Here is a 20143-nt window from a genome sequence, read left to right on the forward strand (position 1 = left end):
CCATTCAAGGTCCTATATGTATTGTTCATGGTGTAGCAACGTTAAACTTTTTCATTCACATATTCATACTAAAATATGATCTAAAGTATAAGTATGTTTTCATCTCTTTCTGCAGCTTTCTCCAGAACGTGATTTATAGCCCCAAATACATTATATTGATGATGAAATACAGTTTGGTAGGAATCTGTGCGAGATCAAAAATTTCAATTGGACGTACTTCTAGAAGTTTCTACGTATCATCTGATATTGACCGGATGGGCGGGGGATCGTTTATAATACCGTGGGCAGCGTTTTACCATTCATCTAATGTGGGTCAAATGTTCATCATAGCAGTTAGTGTCGAACACAGTAATATTACACGCTAAAACTCACCCCAGTCTCCGCGGGCCGTTGGACGATCAGCGTGGGGTAGACAGTTTTCCATTATGGGATGTTGAAATACCCGGTCCATTTCCAGGTTGTATAATAATATATACGTCCAAATCATGTTGTTTTTTCGAGTTATTTGCAGTGATCGATGTTCACTGTGTGAAGACTGAGTCTCTCTAACATTAGCGAGTGCCCGGACCACATATGGAGTGAGTCCTGCCGGGTTAAAGGTAACATCCGTTTTTTCGATCTGCCGATCGGCCACCAGATGGCGGTCTTGAACCGCTAGAGGATTGAGAGGAGATCACACTTGTGTCTCAGGGCCCCGGAAAGGAAATATGATTCCGATCACAGATTTTTTAAATATTGATATCAAAGACGAGTTACGGCGTCTTCGGCAACTTGAGCATGGCGGGGAAGGACGCCTAAACTCGTCCTTTGGCAACTAAAGTGTTAATGCTATTCCACAATACTGTGCCACAAGTTTTCCACATGCAATACACCACAACAACTCATTTACACCCTGGATTTCTGCGTAACTGTATGAAATGAATATCAGGGAAGCATTTGAGCAAGAACAACTTTCCATTCATCAATAACAAGACAATTATATATTTTTTTCTGTTTATTTATTCAAAGAAAGGGGAAAGAAAGGGGGACAAGACAAGAAGGTACAAATATTTTGATAATGAGAAAATATTGTGGTTAAATTTTGTATTCATGATTCATGACATACCAAAAGTAAAAACTTAAAACTAAGACATACATTTACAAGGTATCATATAGAACTACATGCAAAGATTCATTTAAAAAGTTGGTAAGGTCTTGTATATAAAAGAAATAATACTAAAGAGTGCCAGAATTATTTTATCTTTAAAATATTATTCTAGCACTCTAAACAGAATGCATAACCCTTTTGAAAAGAAAAAAAGAAAAATCATGGGGACAATTTTCCAGATGCGGATTAAGCACAATTCTAGTTGAAATGCAATTTTTCATTCGATATTTCCACTGAAAAACCCTATCAGATTTAGAACAGGCATGATCCATTTCCAGGTAACTGCCTGTAGTGTCACAGAAGAGCACAGTGTACATTGAAGTCTGCACACAGCAAAGTGCTGATGGATAGAAATACAAGTACAGAAATCCATGACCATTTGTTAAGTAGCTACTGTAGGTTATTTTGGTTGCTGTATTTAGTTATGTTCCCTCCTTCCTTTCCCAAAAAGGCACTAAAACAAAGCTAGCAGTGACATTTATAGATTTATTTATTTTAGATTTTTGATGGTGTGTGATCCAGTCAGCACCCACAAATCGACTTTCTGCTTTCACCTCCACTTTACACAACCACAGAAATGTACTAAGACCAGCCATGTAAACATATCAGAGAAGGGGGTCAAACCCAGGAGTGAGGGAGGTGGTTTGGCAGAGTGGAGTGAGACAGACGAGCTTATGGAGAGGAGAGATAACGGGGGGATTCCCAGTGGACTAACGGGGGAATGCTACCGTACATTACACACAATGACAAAGCGCAGCATCAATGCCTTACTCAGTCACAAAGCCTCCACAATGAAAATGGTTTCTACATACAACTAAATCAGGAAGGTTGAATAAGAGTGATAAATCGTTTGGTAGTCAAGGCTTTAGAAATCAACCACACTGGAGAACGGTTTATAATATACTGTTCTTTTTCCCTTTGTGTCCTCTTACATCACAACCATAAGCCATTCCCTCATATACTATGCAGGACTTGACTATCTGCAAGGATGGACAACTCAAATAGACCTCGTTTAAACAACTAGGACCAATGGGTTGTGATTAATTAGTTACGACACCGCCGGTCTCTACCGGCCCCTCCTACCATTAAACCAAATGGTCACGTATCATAACCACTGTCCACAATGAAAGTCACAGGGTCAGAGTGAGGGTAAGATAATTCCCCTGCAATGCAAAGTTTCACATTCTCAAAGACACGGGAGGGGCAGACAAGTTAACAGTGACAGCTAGAAGTGCAGATGAGCAACAGAGCCGAGACGCTGCCAGCAGCGTCGTCTGTTCAGGCACTGCATGAAGTAAACAGGTGCTTCCGATGAGGCAAAGAGGTTCAATCATAGAAAAGGCTAAATAGGCAATCAGTTCAATATAGGCTATGGCTATATAACAGTCTCTACATAGCAGTAAGTACATAAACCGTAATAGGCTTTAACGGTGCGTGAGCCTCTACTATCTGATGGTTTCTATTGCATCTCATTTTTGGCTGATTCCTCTATTGAACAGATTAGCAAACAGTTGCTAAATAATTTACCTGAATTACCATGCATCACTAAAAAAATTAAAAAAAACAGTTGCAAGGAACAAGGGAAACAAACGACTACAACGTTTTTAACAAAAAAAAAGGTGCAACGCTAGCATTTAACTTTGGGTTCGTGTATAAGTGTAAGTCTATCACACGCCACTCATCAATCTCATTTGAGGACCAAGGTGCAACATTGATTCACATATTCAGTGAGCAGTATTACTCAAAAAAGTATTGTACAAAGTTGAGACCAATATAAATCAAATACTGAAACAAGATAAATAAAGCATTATGTAAGGCCTGGTATGTTCTCTTCAAGCGATATAGAACACTGACCACTGGACAGTGTGAGCTGCACAGTGGAGGAATAGAACGGTATCTAAGTAGTGGATCTTACTAGTACTTACTAGTGGAGCACTGTGGGTAAAATGTGCATTTATAACCCTATTCCTATCTGCATTTGAGTTACTATAGTATATTTATGGGTCCTAAGGTCCAAATGGTGGATTGAGCTTTTTTTCAGTATAGCGTGGTGCCTCCACTGAGAATACCTTCACCCCTGTTTTAAGCTACTTGTAGAATCATGTAAATCAGAGTCCCTCTACCTCTAAATGATGTGCCCATATAAGCCCTTTGTAGTATGTTAACAATAGAAATGACACATTACAATATGTTCAAATATTTAACCAATTTACTAACAGATGTTAAAACAGGGCTCCAGACTAACTTCTTCCAAAACTGAGCACCATACACTTGAAGATTATACTCAAGTCACTGCAGGGCTTGACATCAACACAGCCACCTGCCAAATGCAAATAGAATCTGGCTTTGTAATTTGCCTTTTTTGGCCTTTCAGTTCCCGTGGTGGCATTTTGAAACAGACCGCCACCATGTTCGACATTAAACAAGTAGAACCGCCCGTCTCTCCATTTTGACACCGGGACTGGCTTTCTACGACCCCGGGCTGCGGAGACAGTCGACCCAGAATGAGACGTGGCACAGCCAACTGTTCAACTCTTTGGTTTGTGTTCGGCGGTTGCCCCACACACTACAGGGATTTGAGTTAAGACTTCAGATTGAATCTGTCGTGTCAACACCTTGGACTACAGGATAATCAAGCAGATAATGTGACCAGCCAGAAATTAGGAGCCACCGTGATTGTCGGGAGGGCCTCAAATCTGAATCTCTAGTCTGCAGTAGCCTTAATGTTGCTTTCACACATATAGTTTGGTAGACTCTGTGCGATTCGGGGGTGAATTTTCATTTGGTTTGTCAAGTGCACCAAACACTAAACAAATGTCACGTGGTTGAAACGGTCGCTCGTCTATTCGACAGAATATCAGAGTGAAACTCTCTGGAGCAACGCTATTGCAAGATGCTGACATTTAGTGGAGAGGTGTCCTTCCCCGCCCGGAATGGAAACTGCTCTGGCCTCAACTGCAAAGCACTACAGAAGGGTGCAGACAGCCCAGAACATCAGTGGAGCTTCCCTCCATCCAGGATATATACCGTATATGTAACGGTTGTGACAACGTCACCTCAAACTTCGATGCCCTGAGTGGGAGTCGAACCCCGGTCTCCCACACCACGGCAGCAACACAGACCGCTATACCAAGAGGTGAATTCACTTCTAAGTAATGGGTCTATGCGTCTTTTGAGGATGTGAGAGTGAGTTTAACCCATAGCACCGCTACTACTCACCCCAGCCCTTCTTGACTGCGCTTCACGATACCATCAGTTAAATATATATAATGGACGGTGAGTCAGCAAAGCCCACAGGATCATCAAAGACCCCAACCACAAACTGTTTCAGCTTATGGTGTTCGGCAAACGGTACCCTTAAGGTCCAGACCAGCAAACTCTGGGACAGTTTTTCCCCCAAGCAGTCAGACTCATGAACAAATAACACTAACAGCCAGCTATCTGTCTGCACACTACACAAAACATACACACACACACAGACTATGCACACACAAACATAAGAACAATAGAAAACAGACTATGTACACACAAACATGAGAACAATCAAACACATCTACTGCACGTTACACACATTATATCCACATCATTAGCACTGGACTATATTTCTGTATTATATTTATAGTGCATTTTTATGTTGCTATTTTATGCTACTTATATTGCTTTTTTATTCGGTTACCATTGCTGCTGTAAGGCTGAGGAAGCAAGACTCTCCTGTATTTGTACATGAAGAGGTGGTGGTTTTTGGTGGGAAGCATGAAGCGCATTAAGTGCACAAACCATGTTTACAGACACAAGGAAATATTGCTCTACATTTTCTATCCATTCAAATGCTTGTTACGAGACAGGGTTAGATCAAGCAAGGGGGAAAAGGCCATATTTGGTGTGTGACTCCAGGGAGAAAAAGAGAGCGTGTGACTGACGTTTTGGAGACTAGATGCAGACGTTTGCAGCCAATCAAGAATATACAATGTGGGTTACATCTAGATAACCAGCTATGTTTTGTACATAAATTCAACATAAGGCAATTGTTGGCTAGTAGCACTGGCCATCACACACTAGTGACTCGGCTGTCACTCCATAACAGACCATATCCAAAGGCTACAATATCAATTGAAAGATACTGAAGCATCAGGGAAAGTAAATGTGACTCATAATAATTGGTTAAATATTAGAATGTATTATAATGTGTAATTTATATTGCTAACATACTACAGAGTGCTTATATGGGCACATCATCTTGAGGTAGGGGGACTGTGATAATTTGGAGTAATACTTTACATTATTCTACAAGTAGCTTAATTCAGAGGTGATGTTATTCTCAGTGGAGGCACAACGCTATACAGGGAGAGAATATCGCAATCCACCCTTCAGAGCTTAGGGCCCATACATATACGATAGCAACTCAAATGCAGACAAGAATAGGGTTACGTTTGGAGGCACCGCTGGGATATTTCCTGTAAACAGTCTGATGACAACGTATCCACTTGGTTCAGTGACCAAAATAATCCAAAAAGGTCCGTTGACTCACTTGACGAAAAATGCTAACTTTCTCTCTCCTTTCTCGCGTGCATCCACCCCGCATCCAGGGAGGGAAAAAACATGCACATTACACATTCCTCCCTGTCATATGCTTATTCCTTTACTTGAGTCATTCAATTTATCATTCCAAACAATATTAAAAGTATCCAAACTCTTAAATGTATCCATAGCTAAACTTGAACCAAATTGTAAAAACAGAAAATAGAAAAAAAGAAAAAAAAAGTAAAACACAATGTAATGAAAACTCAGTGCTGAATAGCTCATACATATTTACAGGTATGTATCCCATTTCACAGAAACATAGGGCTACACATTAAAGATGATTTAGGCCCATATGAAGCTATGCAGAAAAGGTTCCATTACATTTTTCAACCTTACAATTCCCAGGCACATCTGCCATATTAAAATAAAGAAATATTTCTAACAAATGAGGGTTGCATTATTTTTTCCAGCTCAAACCATTCAAACTACACTTTCTTTAGCTCACGTCAAACTAAGTTTTAGACACCTGCGTGTTATTCTCGGTCAGGGCAACAGGAGGCGGTAAAGAGAGAAGCTCCAGCCTTAGCAGCACTGCTCGCCTAACAGCACGATCAACCAGGAGTGGCTTATATTTGTCTTTGAAATGAGGAAAAGTCTGATCAGTCAAGTTAGAACCTAGTGTTGGATTATCCAGTTGTAGAGAAACTAGTTCTATATGTTGGTGACCAATGCAAACTTTGAAATTAACAAGACACCTAAGATGAGAAGTATTACTTGTGTTGTGTTAATGTAATTAAAACCATAACCATTACATGTTGCACTATAACTTACTTTTTTTTCTTTTTTTAAACTAACCATTATGCATCAATGTTTGGAGCGAGTCAGCTAGCCCATTGATGCGTCAATAAAAGGATGGTTACGTTCTGTGTGCCTGTCTTAGTCAAGGTCTTCTCACCTTGGAGGCATAAATTCTATCCTGCTCTGATCTGGAATGTGAAAAGTCACTATCTTCTGAATTTCCCTACTTCAAATGTCCAGATGACAAGAAAGTGCTGTAGTCCATGACGATGATATTTGAGTATCCATCCTCCTCTTTATGTCCCTAACTACTTCTCTCTCTCTTTTACACACCATCATTCTCTATCTCTCTCTCTCTCAGTCGCTCTCAACATTCCGTCTTACTCGCTCTTTTGACTCACTCTTCTGCACTATTTTTTTTAGTGTGGCAAGGGAACGATGACCTCCACATAGTTGAGGGGGAAGAATCCCGATTGGCCGTGCAGCATTCCCTCGTACCAGTTCTCATCGATCTGATTGGTCAGGGTGATGATGTCGCCCTCGCGGAAGCCCAGCTCTCCCTCGTTCTCCGGCTCGAACTCGTACAGCGCCTTGCAGCTCGGCTGCTCCGACACTGAGGGACAAACACAAGGCCAGTGAGCGGAGACGGGGACAGATGAGGAGCTGGTTGTGGTTAAGGTGAGACAGTACCCCCTAATAGGCAAAACAAATATTTGAATAGATATCACTATGAAACTTTCCCAGTTTGTTATGTACATAGAAACTAAGAAAAAATATATTGCAAGTTTTCTGAATTCTATGTTTATATATGCAAATGAGGCACTTCCTCATAATTTCTTTTTGCATACATTTGCATAAATCACCAAGACACGAATCACCAACATGGATAATGCCAGATTCAAAAACTTGGTTTCATTTTGTTGATACATTCAAAACGAAACTTTTTTTCAGAAGGGATTGTGGCTATGTCCATCAGCCCATACATCAGGAAATACTGTCATAATTCTTTTAATTTCCGCCTAGTTTTGGTATAGAATGTGCTATAAACCCGGCTATGAATGATCTATCAACAAACCCTTCTGTAATAAGAAGCATATGGATGGGAAGAAATGTGGAAAGTTTGGTGTGTGTACTTAGGTACTAGGGAAATGGAGTTCCGTGTCTTTATGTGTAAGTAAAATGCATACTAGTTTTTCAGAAAACAACCTCAAAGTTCTGTATTGTAATTGTGTAATCTATGGACACAATCAGAAAAAATGAAGTAAAATAAACAACTAATTGTCTGTTTTCTATATTTTAATGCCACTAGTTTGAAATAAGACATTTTAAGGAAGCAAAATATAACAAAATCTCAATATCATCAACAACAAAAAAAAGCGAAAACAAAAAAAAGGGATTTTGGGGGTATACTGTCTCGCCTTAACGGTCTTTTGTATTTCCACTTACCATGTGCCTGCAACATGGTATCTAGAAAGGGTTATATTCACATTTGAAAGCCATCATTTATTTATCTTTTCTATTGTTATGCCAATCCCCTTCCTGGTTGGCCCTCCTGTCGGTCTGGGGAGAGTGTAGAATACCACATGCCTCTGATACAAGTGGAGCCACCAGCCGCTTCTTTTCACCTGACAGCAAGGAGTTTCACTGGGAGAGCGTAACGTGTGCAGAGGTTCACACTATATTCCCCAAATCACCTCCCTGCTGAACAGGCGTGCCGACCGACCAGTAGGAGTCGCAACATCCAGGACTCATACCCCACAGGCTTCCCACTCGTGAACACTGACAGTGTTCGTAGGGATGACTGACCAAGATGAAGGTAGTGCTGACAGCAGGAATAGAACCCTGAGTCCCTGTGGTGCTAGCGAGTGCTTAGACCTCTACAAAGATGCCCCAAAGTCCATGAATTTTAAATGGAAAAAAACTCCAGGCCCTTTGTTCTTTTTACATACATCTTTGTTACAAGGCAATGGAGCTGAGCAGTTTTGTGCATATGGATTCATTATTTATAAAGGCTAAAGCAGGTGGTGGGTTGAAAACACTTTCTATGATTCTGCTTTGTGTTCCTGTTGTGACAGATGGCAGAGTCAGGGCAGTGCCAGTCTGTGAATCACACCGCAAACCATTAGCATGCTTTTCACACGGCATTGCACACAATATGTTAGTATGTGGGCAGTCAGATTAAATTAAAAATACTATGAACACAGCACTCACAGTTCAAGTTAATGTTCGCTTAGGTGCAAACGGAAAATGTTTACAAATTAATGCGCGCACAGACAAATTCCAATTTGCTACACATACTACAACCACTATGTCAACTTCTGAGTATATATAGACACTTTTTCGTCTTACATAAATTTATAAATGTATCTATTTGTCAACTTGATTTTAATATCTTGGTATAATTACCTTAATAAACTAAACCAGTCCTGATGAATTCAATAGCCACCAAGGACTCATTCAATATTGCAAATGCGAGCATTTCTCAAAATTAGGACTGTTAAGGGTGTCCTCTGATGACATCACAAGGAGATATTCAAACTCATTAATGCTCAATAACTGTCAAACTAAATTTTGTTTAGAGCCTCGAGATACGTGTTGTTGTTTTTCAGTGCCCCTTTAAGTCCCATAAACCTGTTACTTCCTTTCACAAGAGGTTGCTACAGTATATCCTCTTCTTTGTGGTTTTGTTGACTTGCAAGCCAAGTGAAGATGCCAGATAACAGAGAAGATAACAGAATTTGTTTACAGAAGTTGTAATTATGCCGTTTGGATATCATACAGCAAACCTGCCCTCTTTCCTTGATCCTCCAATCACAACTGAAGCAACAGTTGTGATTGGAGGATCAAGAAAAGAGGGCAGAGCTTGAGATAGGTCAATTGAACTCCACAGTGAAGTTCACGCTTTCAAAGGCCCGAGGTCCTAGGAAAATGTTCTATACATTTGTGTATGTGCCCCTGTTGGATCTCTCTCTATCTCCCCCTCTTTCTCTCTGTCTGTCTCTCTCTCCAATGGCGGCTGTGTGTAATGGGTTGCAGGTGCAGGAGCTGACTGGTTCCAGCCTCCAGACCTGTGGTTTACGGGCTGGGCTGGCTTCCTCTAGCTCCTATGGGACTCTCCTTCCAATCAGCCTGTCAGCCAACATGTTCAGTGGGAAATGTTTGTACCGGTAATTAGATTTGTAATAGTAACAGCCCAGGTTTGGTAGGGGTGGGTATTAACACTTTTGTTCAAACCCCTTTTCTCCTGTTTAGTTAGGAGTTTAGGTTAATGAATTGTTCTTTCGGTTTATTTTGTTAAAGGGGAACTCCAACATTTTGGGAAATTAGCTTATTTAACATCTTCCCTGGAGTTAGACAAGAAGATACATACCTTTTTTGTCTCTGTGCGTGCATTTTAGCTTTGGGAATAGACGCTCCGTTAGCATAGCTTAGCTTCATCACTGGAAGTGAGGCAGGACAGTAGCCTTACAGTGCCTTACAGTGTATTGCAAGGTCTGACATTGACCAAACTTGATATGCATGACCTTGGTGGGCTCTAGGTCAACTCCTGAAAAGGGAGTCAATGTCAGACTTTGCAATCAAAAGTTAGGGGGCTAATAACCCTTGCCATAATTTCAGTGCGCCCCCTAACTTTTGATTGCAAGGTCTGACATTGACCCCCTTTTCAGGAGTTGACCTAGAGCCCACCAAGGTCATGCATATCAAATTTGGTCAATGTCAGACCTTGCAATACACTGTAAGGCACTGTAAGGCTACTGTCCTGCCTCACTTCCAGTGATGAAGCTAAGCTATGCTAACGGAGCGTCTATTCCCAAAGCTAAAATGCACGCACAGAGACAAAAAAGGTATGTATCTTCTTGTCTAACTCCAGGGAAGATGTTAAATAAGCTAATTTCCCAAAATGTTGGAGTTCCCCTTTAAGCTTAGCTTTAGTTCCTTTTGTTCATTATATTGCGGTTAACCCACCCTGAAGCTACAGCACCAAAATAAACCTTCTGAAGAGCTTCAAAACCCTTGCTGTTCCTGTCACATCTTCATGTTGCGTCTGGGTTTCCCCTAGGCCAGGTCGTAACAATTCCAAGCTATCAAAATTACATTGACAATTACATTGATGTTAGAATCAGCTGCTTTAACCAAAAATCACTTCCTGTATGATCTCTATCCATCCTTCTCTCCCTCCATCCATCCATCTCTCTCTCTCTCTCTCTCTCTCTCTCTCTCTCTCTCTGTGACCTCAGATATACCAAGTCCATTCTCCTATGCAGAGTTGGACGACATTCAACTTGCGTTCCACTGTCAAATATATTTGCCCTAAGAGGAAGTAAACTAACCGGTGCTACTTATACTCATTATTTTCCCTTGACATATTGAATAAATAATATCATATTATTGTCCCCCCCCCCCCCCCCCCCCCCCATATCTTTTAGTCTTTTTAATAAATAAGAACAGAAAATTTGTTTAAAAAGGTTATTCACTGTGTCCATGGAAACATACGATGAATGCAGCCATAAAGGTATGGTTTCCTTACGCAGAAAAGATAGTCTGTTTACTTTTCTGATAAATACATCACTGCATAACTCGTAAATCAGACAAGCTTAATATTTGGTTATTTGTGATACTCTGTATACATCCAATTCAAAGTCAAAGCCAAATATTCTTTCAAACTAAGTTGGTCGCGGATGTCCGCATTTGGTAGAAATCTTTGCTCTCTTGGGCAGAGGTGTTTAGCATTCTGTGACATACAGGCGTAGAGACAGCTCTGTGTAGGAGTTTGGACCAAGTCAAGCCAGGACAGTAGGGTTCCATCTATAGACACACCAGGCTTTTTGTCCTCTAACAATGTCCTCATTGTATCGGTTTTACCCCCCAGGGCTGTCAGCAGAGGGCAGGCTTTAGCCATCGTCTCTTTTTATCTCACCATCTCTTCACTATCAATCGATGTGATTGATGGGGTAGAAAATACAAATGTCTAATAATGGAGACCATTGAAACATGGAATGGAAAACAAGACAAGAATCTGTGATATCAGGATAATTTAAAGGTAGGATCTGTAATGATGTCACCATCATCTTGGTACTGCAAGTTTTTGTCTAATGTATGGGTTGGAGTTAAGTGGAGACAGGGGAGGAGTTGCTATTGCTATCCACACCTCAGGCTCTGCCAAGAGAAGTATGGAGAAATGATATATATAGCCTATACAGGCTATATCAATTTCACCAAGGGGATCAATAAAGTTAATCCTTATCCTTACAGTAACTTATTATACTGCGAATTTCACCAAGATCTTAAAATTGGAATAATAACTCCTCATCAGTCCTGACCTTGGTTCATTTGGCCTTACTGTCAACCCTTTGGAACCCGATTAGACAGTGGATCATCCGACATTAATATCACTGCCTTTTGAAGGGCGTTTTTAAGCTAGCGGGAAGCCGTTCATATAATATGAATCTTGAGATTGCTTTCTTTATTGTAATCTTTAGAGTGCTAATTTAAGACAAACTCACTTTTTCAGGTATAATTTGCGGCAAAATACAGTCATATATTCGGGACAATATGGTGATCCTCACATCGTTTTTTTTTTTTTTTTTTAAACAGAAGCTATAATGTAACTGCCCAAAATGCTGAAAATGGGCATTCAAAAATCTGCTCTGGAGGTTATAAAAAGCCTTTGACAGAAAAAGTCTGTTTCCTACCCTGACCAAGCAGTGATGTGTAGGACTGTTGAGATGAGTGGTAAGTACACACATTACATAACAGATGCCACCTATGACCTATCTCAGGTGTGATCCTCCAATCAGAACGGTTTGAACTGTCAGGAAAACAACAGTTGTGATTGGAGGGCAGTTTGAGATAGATCAATTATGTGTGACATTTGCTATGGGTAAAAGCATTTTGTTAGATAAGCCTTGTTCACACTGGCAATTTGTTCAGCAGCACACTTTGTGTTACAAAAAAAAGGGGGGGGAACGGACGACTACACACACACATAATGTCACTCTCTGACTCACGCAATCTGGGTTTCCGAAAGGACAATCTGGCAAAGTGGATAGATGGCTCTGATGATGTCACAGGAAAACAGGAACAAGGTCAAAGGGAGAACGGGCCGCCAGATGACAGATGTACAGCACGCACAAAGCCCCCCCACCTCCCCTTATGCATCACAAACCCGTAAACACAATTGTGTTCGCATTAAACGGCAAAAACATGCGCTTGTGTGTAAGCCAACATTTCTTACCTGAATCGCGCGAGGGCGGAGGGCCGACGGAGGTGGTGTAGCCGCCATTTGATTGGTCGCTGCTTTCTCCAAAGTCAAATATAGGTTTGGGTTTGGGTGTGTATTCACGTCTCGGTCGATTCTGGGCCTCGTTCATCCTGCGGAGAGAATTTTCTTTAATCTACATTTCCAGGCTGCCTCAGGTCTACAGCCACAAGTCATCTCTGAAGTCTCCCAACGGTGTACCAGGATACCAGGTGTCATTTCTTGTGCCCTGGCAAGTGGCCACCTCAAAAGAAACTGTAGTGTAGTGTGACGTGTAGTGCGAGACCCCCGTTACTCTACCTGTCCCTGAGTTTGTCGGACAGCTCGTCTAGGACCTGGACGGCCTGTCTGTGGTACTGCACCTGTGACTCCACCAGGGACGACAGCTGGCTCACCTGTTCTATCTGGAAGCACACAAAACACACCTGCCCATGTCAGCTGGCTACCCTTTTCAGTAGGGCTGGGCTATATTCCCAAAACATCATATCACGGTATGTGATGGTATAGTTTTCCAGGACATATAACAATGTGATATGACATCTTTATCTTGTAATAGGTGTCATGATGCTATTCCATTCAAAATGGTGTATTTTCTTTTTCACACTGCTGCAAGGAATATCTTTTTTATTCACTTAGAAATATACAAAATGTATATATTTTACTTTACAGTATGTATATACCATGGTTTTAACCGTTTCGGGGCCAACCACGGATAAATCCGTGTTTCGAATCCAACGGTTGAGGACCAACCACGGACATGTCCGTGGCAAGGTTGTTTTGGATTTTATTCCATTGTAATAACCTACTCGATGTCACCGAGCTGCACTGCAGATCTACCCTCCTCTTTGAATTCTGAAAAGTGCATTACCGGCCAGATCCTCTTAGGGGCGCTGTCTCGATAATGCAGTGTGCCCTGTGGCAGAACGGTGCACTTTTTTTTTTTTTTTTTTTTTACTTTCAATGGAGTTTCCAGTTAGCTGGATTCTGGATGTGCAGCCTAGTAGCTTGGAATCCCTTTTGCGACGCCGAATTCACTATGCAGTAAAGGAATATATCATCAGCCAATGGACATATGAATCTACCAGATGGTGATCGATAACTGGGAAATGCTTTGGGGGATCCAACCGGCCCACGGTAAGATCTTTTTCACGTAAATTACATGCTGATCAGGGCTTGTTATGATAGCCATCCACCCGATCAGCGAATGAGGCTAACGTGGTTATTGGTAATCAATAATCAGAAACGACGTCCCCCGCCTTCATGCATTCATGGTGGACCATCATACCGATCATATGCAGTTTGAGTTTTAACTGTAGCTTAGTAGCTATTAGCCCTGTATCTCGCGTTCCAGGAAATATCCCAGCCGAAATCCCTTATAACGCTTATATTCAAGACGCTATAAAATGAGAACGTATTGATGAAAAAATTCTTTCTTTAAGCCATTTTGAAGGGACGGTTTATGGTCTCAATTGACAATGAGAATGGACAGATAGCAATACTATAAAGTATAGATTTAGCTCTACAAACAGCCCCACGGACTATGCAAGTCTGTTTAGAAATGCTGGCCGTCTACAGTGATTTTAGACGGATCCAAATGGCCATGAATGTGTTAATATAATTTAATATCAATATACCATTCTATATTATTAGCAGTAAGGCATACTGTATACCTTTGGATTAAGAGTTTCCTATTCTAGTTAATAAATGACCTGAAGAAGCGTGTGACCAGTGTTTATACACACACAACCTCTGCATGGCCATGGGTAGGCCAAGCCTTAGTAAACAAACATGTGCCATAGGACAACTTAATCATGAACACTGACATTTACTCTGGCATTTAGAGTAGAAAGGTGCTCACAATTGGCTCTTTAACTTTGTGACAGCACAATGTAGGAGCTATAAAATGAAACTAAATTAACAAATGACATGAGAGGAGGAACAGACAATCCTTTGCCTCCAGGTGGCACTAGCTATCCCCATAATATCAGTAGAAAAACACTTTATAGTGAAGCAAGCTTCAGGGTCATTGTGCAACACTGACAATAATAAACCACTAAATCAACTTGACTGCAGAGTGAAGATGTCAACAAGTTAGAGGCACGCCACACGCACGGACCATAAACACAAGAGATTTTATGTTACACACACACACACACACACACACACACACACACACACACACACACACACACACACACACACACACACACACACACACACACACACACACACACACACACACACACACACACACACACACATTAATCCATATGCATATATATAAATAAAATATATATATATATATTAGTGCTGTCAATAGATTAACATGTTTTAACTAATTAATCTCACAATTTTCTGTAATTAATCTAGATTAATCTAGATAAAAAATAGCATTTTTCTACTTAAGACCAAAGCTTGTAACAGATATTTACTTGAGTAAAATCATGGAATTAATGTAAAATCAACACAAATAAAGTATATTTAGATTCAAAGACTATTTTAATAGCTTTCTTTGAATATAGTTTCTCTCCTGCGGCGCTACAGGGATAAAATTGAACTCCAGTTTGAACAGGCTGACTCTAGAGCTATGTGGCAGGGGCTCAAAACGATGACAGACTACAAAGGCGCCTCCCTCAAACTGAACAGTGACATCTCCTTAGCAAATGACCTCAATACCTTCTATGCGAGGTTTGACGCTGGTAATAACAACACCAGCCCACAAGCCACGGCAATGGGGGGGGGGGGGGGGGGGGGGGGGTCTGCTGCTGATGGAGACTCAGTGTTCAGGGTAACAGAGCATGAGGTGAGGCGGACCTTTAAAAAAGTGAATAGCAGGAAGGCAGCAGGACCGGACGGCATCCCCGGCCGCGTCCTAAAAGTCTGTGCAGACCAACTGGCCCCGGTATTCACTGACATATTTAACCTGTCCTTAGAACAGGCTGTCATCCCCACCTGCCTGAAGAAGTCCACTATTATCCCTGTACCCAAAAAATCCAAGCCTGCTTGCCTCAACGACTACCGCCCTGTAGCTCTCACCTCCATAGCCATGAAGTGCTTTGAGAAGCTAGTAAAGGGCTACATCTGCTCCTCCCTCCCCATCAACATGGACCCCCTGCAATTTGCATACCGCCCCAACAGGTCCACGGAGGACGCCATAGCCCATGTGCTGCACACAGCAGCATCACACCTGGACAAGAGGAAGGGGAACTATGTGAGAATGCTATTCATCGACTACAGCTCGGCATTCAATACCATAGTCCCCTCCATACTCATAGCCAAGCTCAGGGACCTGGGCTTGAACTATGACCTCTGCCAGTGGGTCTTGGACTTCCTGACGGGCAGACCCCAGGTGGTGAGAGCAGGCAACTGCACCTCCTCATCCATCACCCTCAACATAGGGGCCCCCCAGGGCTGTGTTCTGAGTCCCCTCCTCTACTCCCTGTACACACACGACTGTGTGGCTCAGCGGAGTAGCAATACAATCATCAAATTTGCTGACGACACAGTGGTGGTGGGCCTGATCTCTGCCAACGACGAGAGGGCCTACCTGGAAGAGGTCAAGGTCCTGGCGGGATGGTGCCAGGAAAACAGCCTCTCCCTGAACGTCAGCAAAACAAAGGAGATGATTGTGGACTTCAGGAGGTCGGGGGTCAAGGACTACAGCCCCCTCAGCATCGACGGGGCACCGGTTGAGAGAGTCAACAGCTTTAAGTACCTCGGAGCCTACATATCCGAGGACTTGACATGGACCACACACATTGACAGTGTTGTGAAGAAGGCACGACAACGCCTCTACTTCCTCAGGCGCCTAAGGAAGTTCCAAGTCAGTCAGAAGATCCTTAAGAACTTCTACTCATGTACAATAGAGAGCATCCTGACTGGCAACATCACCTCCTGGTTTGGGAATAGCACTGCACAAGACCGAAGCAGACTACAAAGAGTGACACGTTCAGCCGAACGCACAATTGGAGGGGGGCTCCCCACCCTCCAGAACATTTACAACAAGCGGTGCAGGGGCAAGGCTAAGAGAATCATTAAAGACTCCAGTCACCCGAACAACTGCCTCTTTGAACTGCTGCGGTCAGGCAAGAGATACCGGAGTCTCAAGGCGAGCACAGAAAGACTCAGAAGAAGCTTCTATCCCCAGGCCATCAGGCTGCTAAACGAACAATGAACACTACACAACAACAACCATCAAACGCACATAGCACACACATCCACACGCACACACTCACTTTAAACAAACACACTGTAGCACCCACTCCACACACTTTATAGCACACACTCACTTTAAACAAACACACTGTAGCACCCACTCCCCACACTTTATATTTATTGATGAAGGATTGCACTACAACTCGTACACCTTACTGTAAATTGTACCTAAATTGTACCTCATCCCATTTCTGCTTGCACTATATAGTATTGTACATTAGTACACTGCATACAGTATTGTATATTATATGGTAACTCAGTTACGTCTATTCTGCATCGAACATTGTACATATGTCTATACTGAACACTGTGACCTCATTTTCTACTTCTAAATTACATGCTATACTATGTTATTTGATACTATCTTGTCTAGCACAGTCTCTGGAGCGTAACAGTAAGAAGCATTTTGTATGAAAGTATTCTGTACTTCTGTATGACAACTATTAAAGAAACTTGAACTTGAAACTTGAAACTGTGAAATACAAATGTTCAACCAAAACCATCAACATTGACTCAGCTAGACCTCTTTCTTATATCTGCAGCGCTAAAATTGAAGATTTTTCACTCCATAGATTAATCTAGATTAATTTATTTTAATGCTTTCAATAATTTAAATTAATCTCAAATTAAAGCATTAATTTTGACAGCCCTAATATATATATATATAGTACCAGTCAAAGGTTTGGACACATCTTCTTATTCAGTTCAATGAGAAGGTGTGTCCAAACCTTTGACTGGTACTGTATATATATATATACATTATATTCCTCTGAATACAATTACCTTTCTCTAAATGTATAGGCTGGTAAAGCTATGCCTCCTAAAGTGTGAAAACGGAAGTACAGGAAGTACCGGCTACAGGCTTTCCGGTTTCGACAAAACAATTATAGAAACGTGTGAAGTGCACAATATTTCCTCGTTTAAGCCACTGCAACGGCTTTGCCTGAAGAATTTACTACATGACCGGGACGTTCTAGCTTGTTTGCCGACAGGATTCGGGAAACGTTTGGTCCGTTCTGAGGCAGCTTCCAGGGGAAGTACATACACCGGATATTCTACCCCATACACACTTTTGGCCGTAGTGCTTTATCAGTCTTTATCTCGCGGAGGAAATAAAACTGGGAACGAGGTTACTAAATGTAACCACTAGGGGTGTGTCAATCATGGAATTATGGAAGTCGGTCCCGCCCCCCCTTCAGGTCCTCACGTCTGTCTCCAGCAGGTTGTACATGCTGGTCTCTGCCACCTCCTTGGACTCGTGGAACTTCTCCAAGGCCTGTCGGAGTTCCTCGTCCGGTATCTTCCCCTGGCGCTTCTTCTTGTAGTCGTAGTCCAGACGACGGCCCTCCAGCTTCTTCAGGTGGTGCTGAGGAGATCCAAGAGACAGAGAGTTGTTAAGACTCTTCAGACATTTTGTTTATAATAACAGTTGATTAAGGAGATAAATTAGGCAACATATAAAACAACCAGGTGTGTACTTGGTACAGTAGCAGACAATCCACAATGTCACATAGCTTAATGACCTGTGTACAGTATCTCTACACTATATTAAACCAACAACTGATTTGTGTTCTAGCCCCAGTGTTGTCACAAGGCCTCTAGGCTCTTCAGGAGCTCCAGTCAGATGAAAGAGGGAGATTAAGAATTTTAGGATTTCATACAATACAACTTTTACTTAAGTGTGTCTTTAAATTAGACATGGAGTCAAGGAAGGACTGGGACAAAACATTTTCCTGGACTTTTTGACCCAGACTGGCCCACCACAACCAGCCTGCATATATGCCTCCAACTGTGCCCCATGGAAGCACTTACAAACACACCAGCCCTTAATACCACCACTTATAGGCTAAGCATAATGGGTGGATACTCTATACAGTATAGCCTATAGGGCAGTGGTACTCAGACTTGGCCAACTCAAGAGCCACATTGACAAAGAATATTTCTGAAAGAGCCACAACAAACCAAACCAACACCAGGCTACTAATAGGCGATTTACAAGCTATAAAAAAGCATGATCATGTAGGCAGTGGTGCAGTGGCAAATTGACAGTAGGTCAAACGCTCCACGCGCGTGCGCGCGCATGCACAGTTTTTTTTGGCTGCTCTCGTCCTGCAGCTGGATACTATTGCCTCACAGCGCGGCCGTCAGCGCGCGGCCCAGAGAGCGCCGCTGGCTCTGCGGCTCTGCAGCTGCATGCTTCTCCGGGAGTCCGGTTGGATAATGCCATGTAAAAAGCGATTGCGCGTACTTCAGCCTCAGTGACCGAGGTATAACGCCGTTATACCGAGTTATACCAGCACTGCACCACTGCATGTAGGCCTACTGTGTGCTGTACCAATAGACTACTGAAATGTATTACCAACCATAACCATAACTTTTCAAATGCTTCTGTAGTAGCCTGTAGCCAGCCCATCAGCACAAAGTCCATTTATATAGTACAGTTCAAAACAACTGTAGTAGCCTAAAGTCCATAACCATAGAAATAGAATAATGTAGTAGGCTACAGAGCCTGATCACCACAAAGTCCATAACTGATCTGAAGGGGCAGTTCGGTTCTGTTTGACATTTTAGTTTTCAGTTATTTTGCCTCCTTCAGGTAAGTCAGTAGGCCACGTTACAGGACATCAGGTGTTTTCACAAAGCAAACAAATGCAACTCATCTTTGATCATGTAGATTACTCTTTTTTGGTTTTTATAAATCCTTTCAGCCATTTTAGCTTCACGTTGTTAACTGATACAATGCAGAGCCCTGAGATCAATTGGTAGTTTGTTCAGAAGGGAAGAGAGAGAGAGAGGGGGGGGGTTAATATAATATAATATAAAAACCTTTATTTTATATTCTTTTAATGTATTTTTTTTTAAATGTACTGAATTTTTTATTTTTTTTTGGAAACTATTGGAATAGTTTGAAAAATAATTATATCCTCATTATGTAACACCTATTACTGTATTATGTTACTCCCCAAGCCTGGTTATACACTACAACTTACAGGAACTACAAGTTCTAAATGAGAGAAGATGGTTGTAGTAAATTATTTGGCAATAGTTGTCAAACAGCTATTGTAGATTTGTACAAAAACTATTTTTTTTACTGTATTCATTATGCACTCTCTGAGAATGAGTGAATTAGTGTTGGTCTCACTTAATCTCACATTAGCAGATATGTGACAGGTCTGCTGCCTTTTGGAATAATCTGTAACTGA

At 41.8% G+C, this 20143-nt stretch overlaps 1 protein-coding gene across 1 annotated transcript in view; it reads right to left on the minus strand.

Moving 5' to 3' along the window:
• Window positions 1–1017: 1017 nt before the first annotated feature.
• Window positions 1018–20143, minus strand: part of sh3gl1b (SH3-domain GRB2-like 1b) — a 55439-nt gene continuing 36313 nt past the window's right edge. The window contains exons 6-9 of the mRNA XM_084337851.1: window positions 18148–18306; window positions 13026–13129; window positions 12702–12838; window positions 1018–7079 (exon numbers count right to left, since the gene is read on the minus strand). Coding sequence (XP_084193977.1) covers window positions 6886–7079; window positions 12702–12838; window positions 13026–13129; window positions 18148–18306 — 594 coding nt within the window. The 3' untranslated portion in view covers window positions 1018–6885. The remainder of the gene's footprint in view (window positions 7080–12701; window positions 12839–13025; window positions 13130–18147; window positions 18307–20143) is intronic.

Source organism: Notolepis coatsorum, assembly GCF_963971535.1.
Source record: "Notolepis coatsorum genome assembly, chromosome: 2".
Taxonomy (NCBI): Eukaryota; Metazoa; Chordata; class Actinopteri; order Aulopiformes; family Paralepididae; genus Notolepis; species Notolepis coatsorum.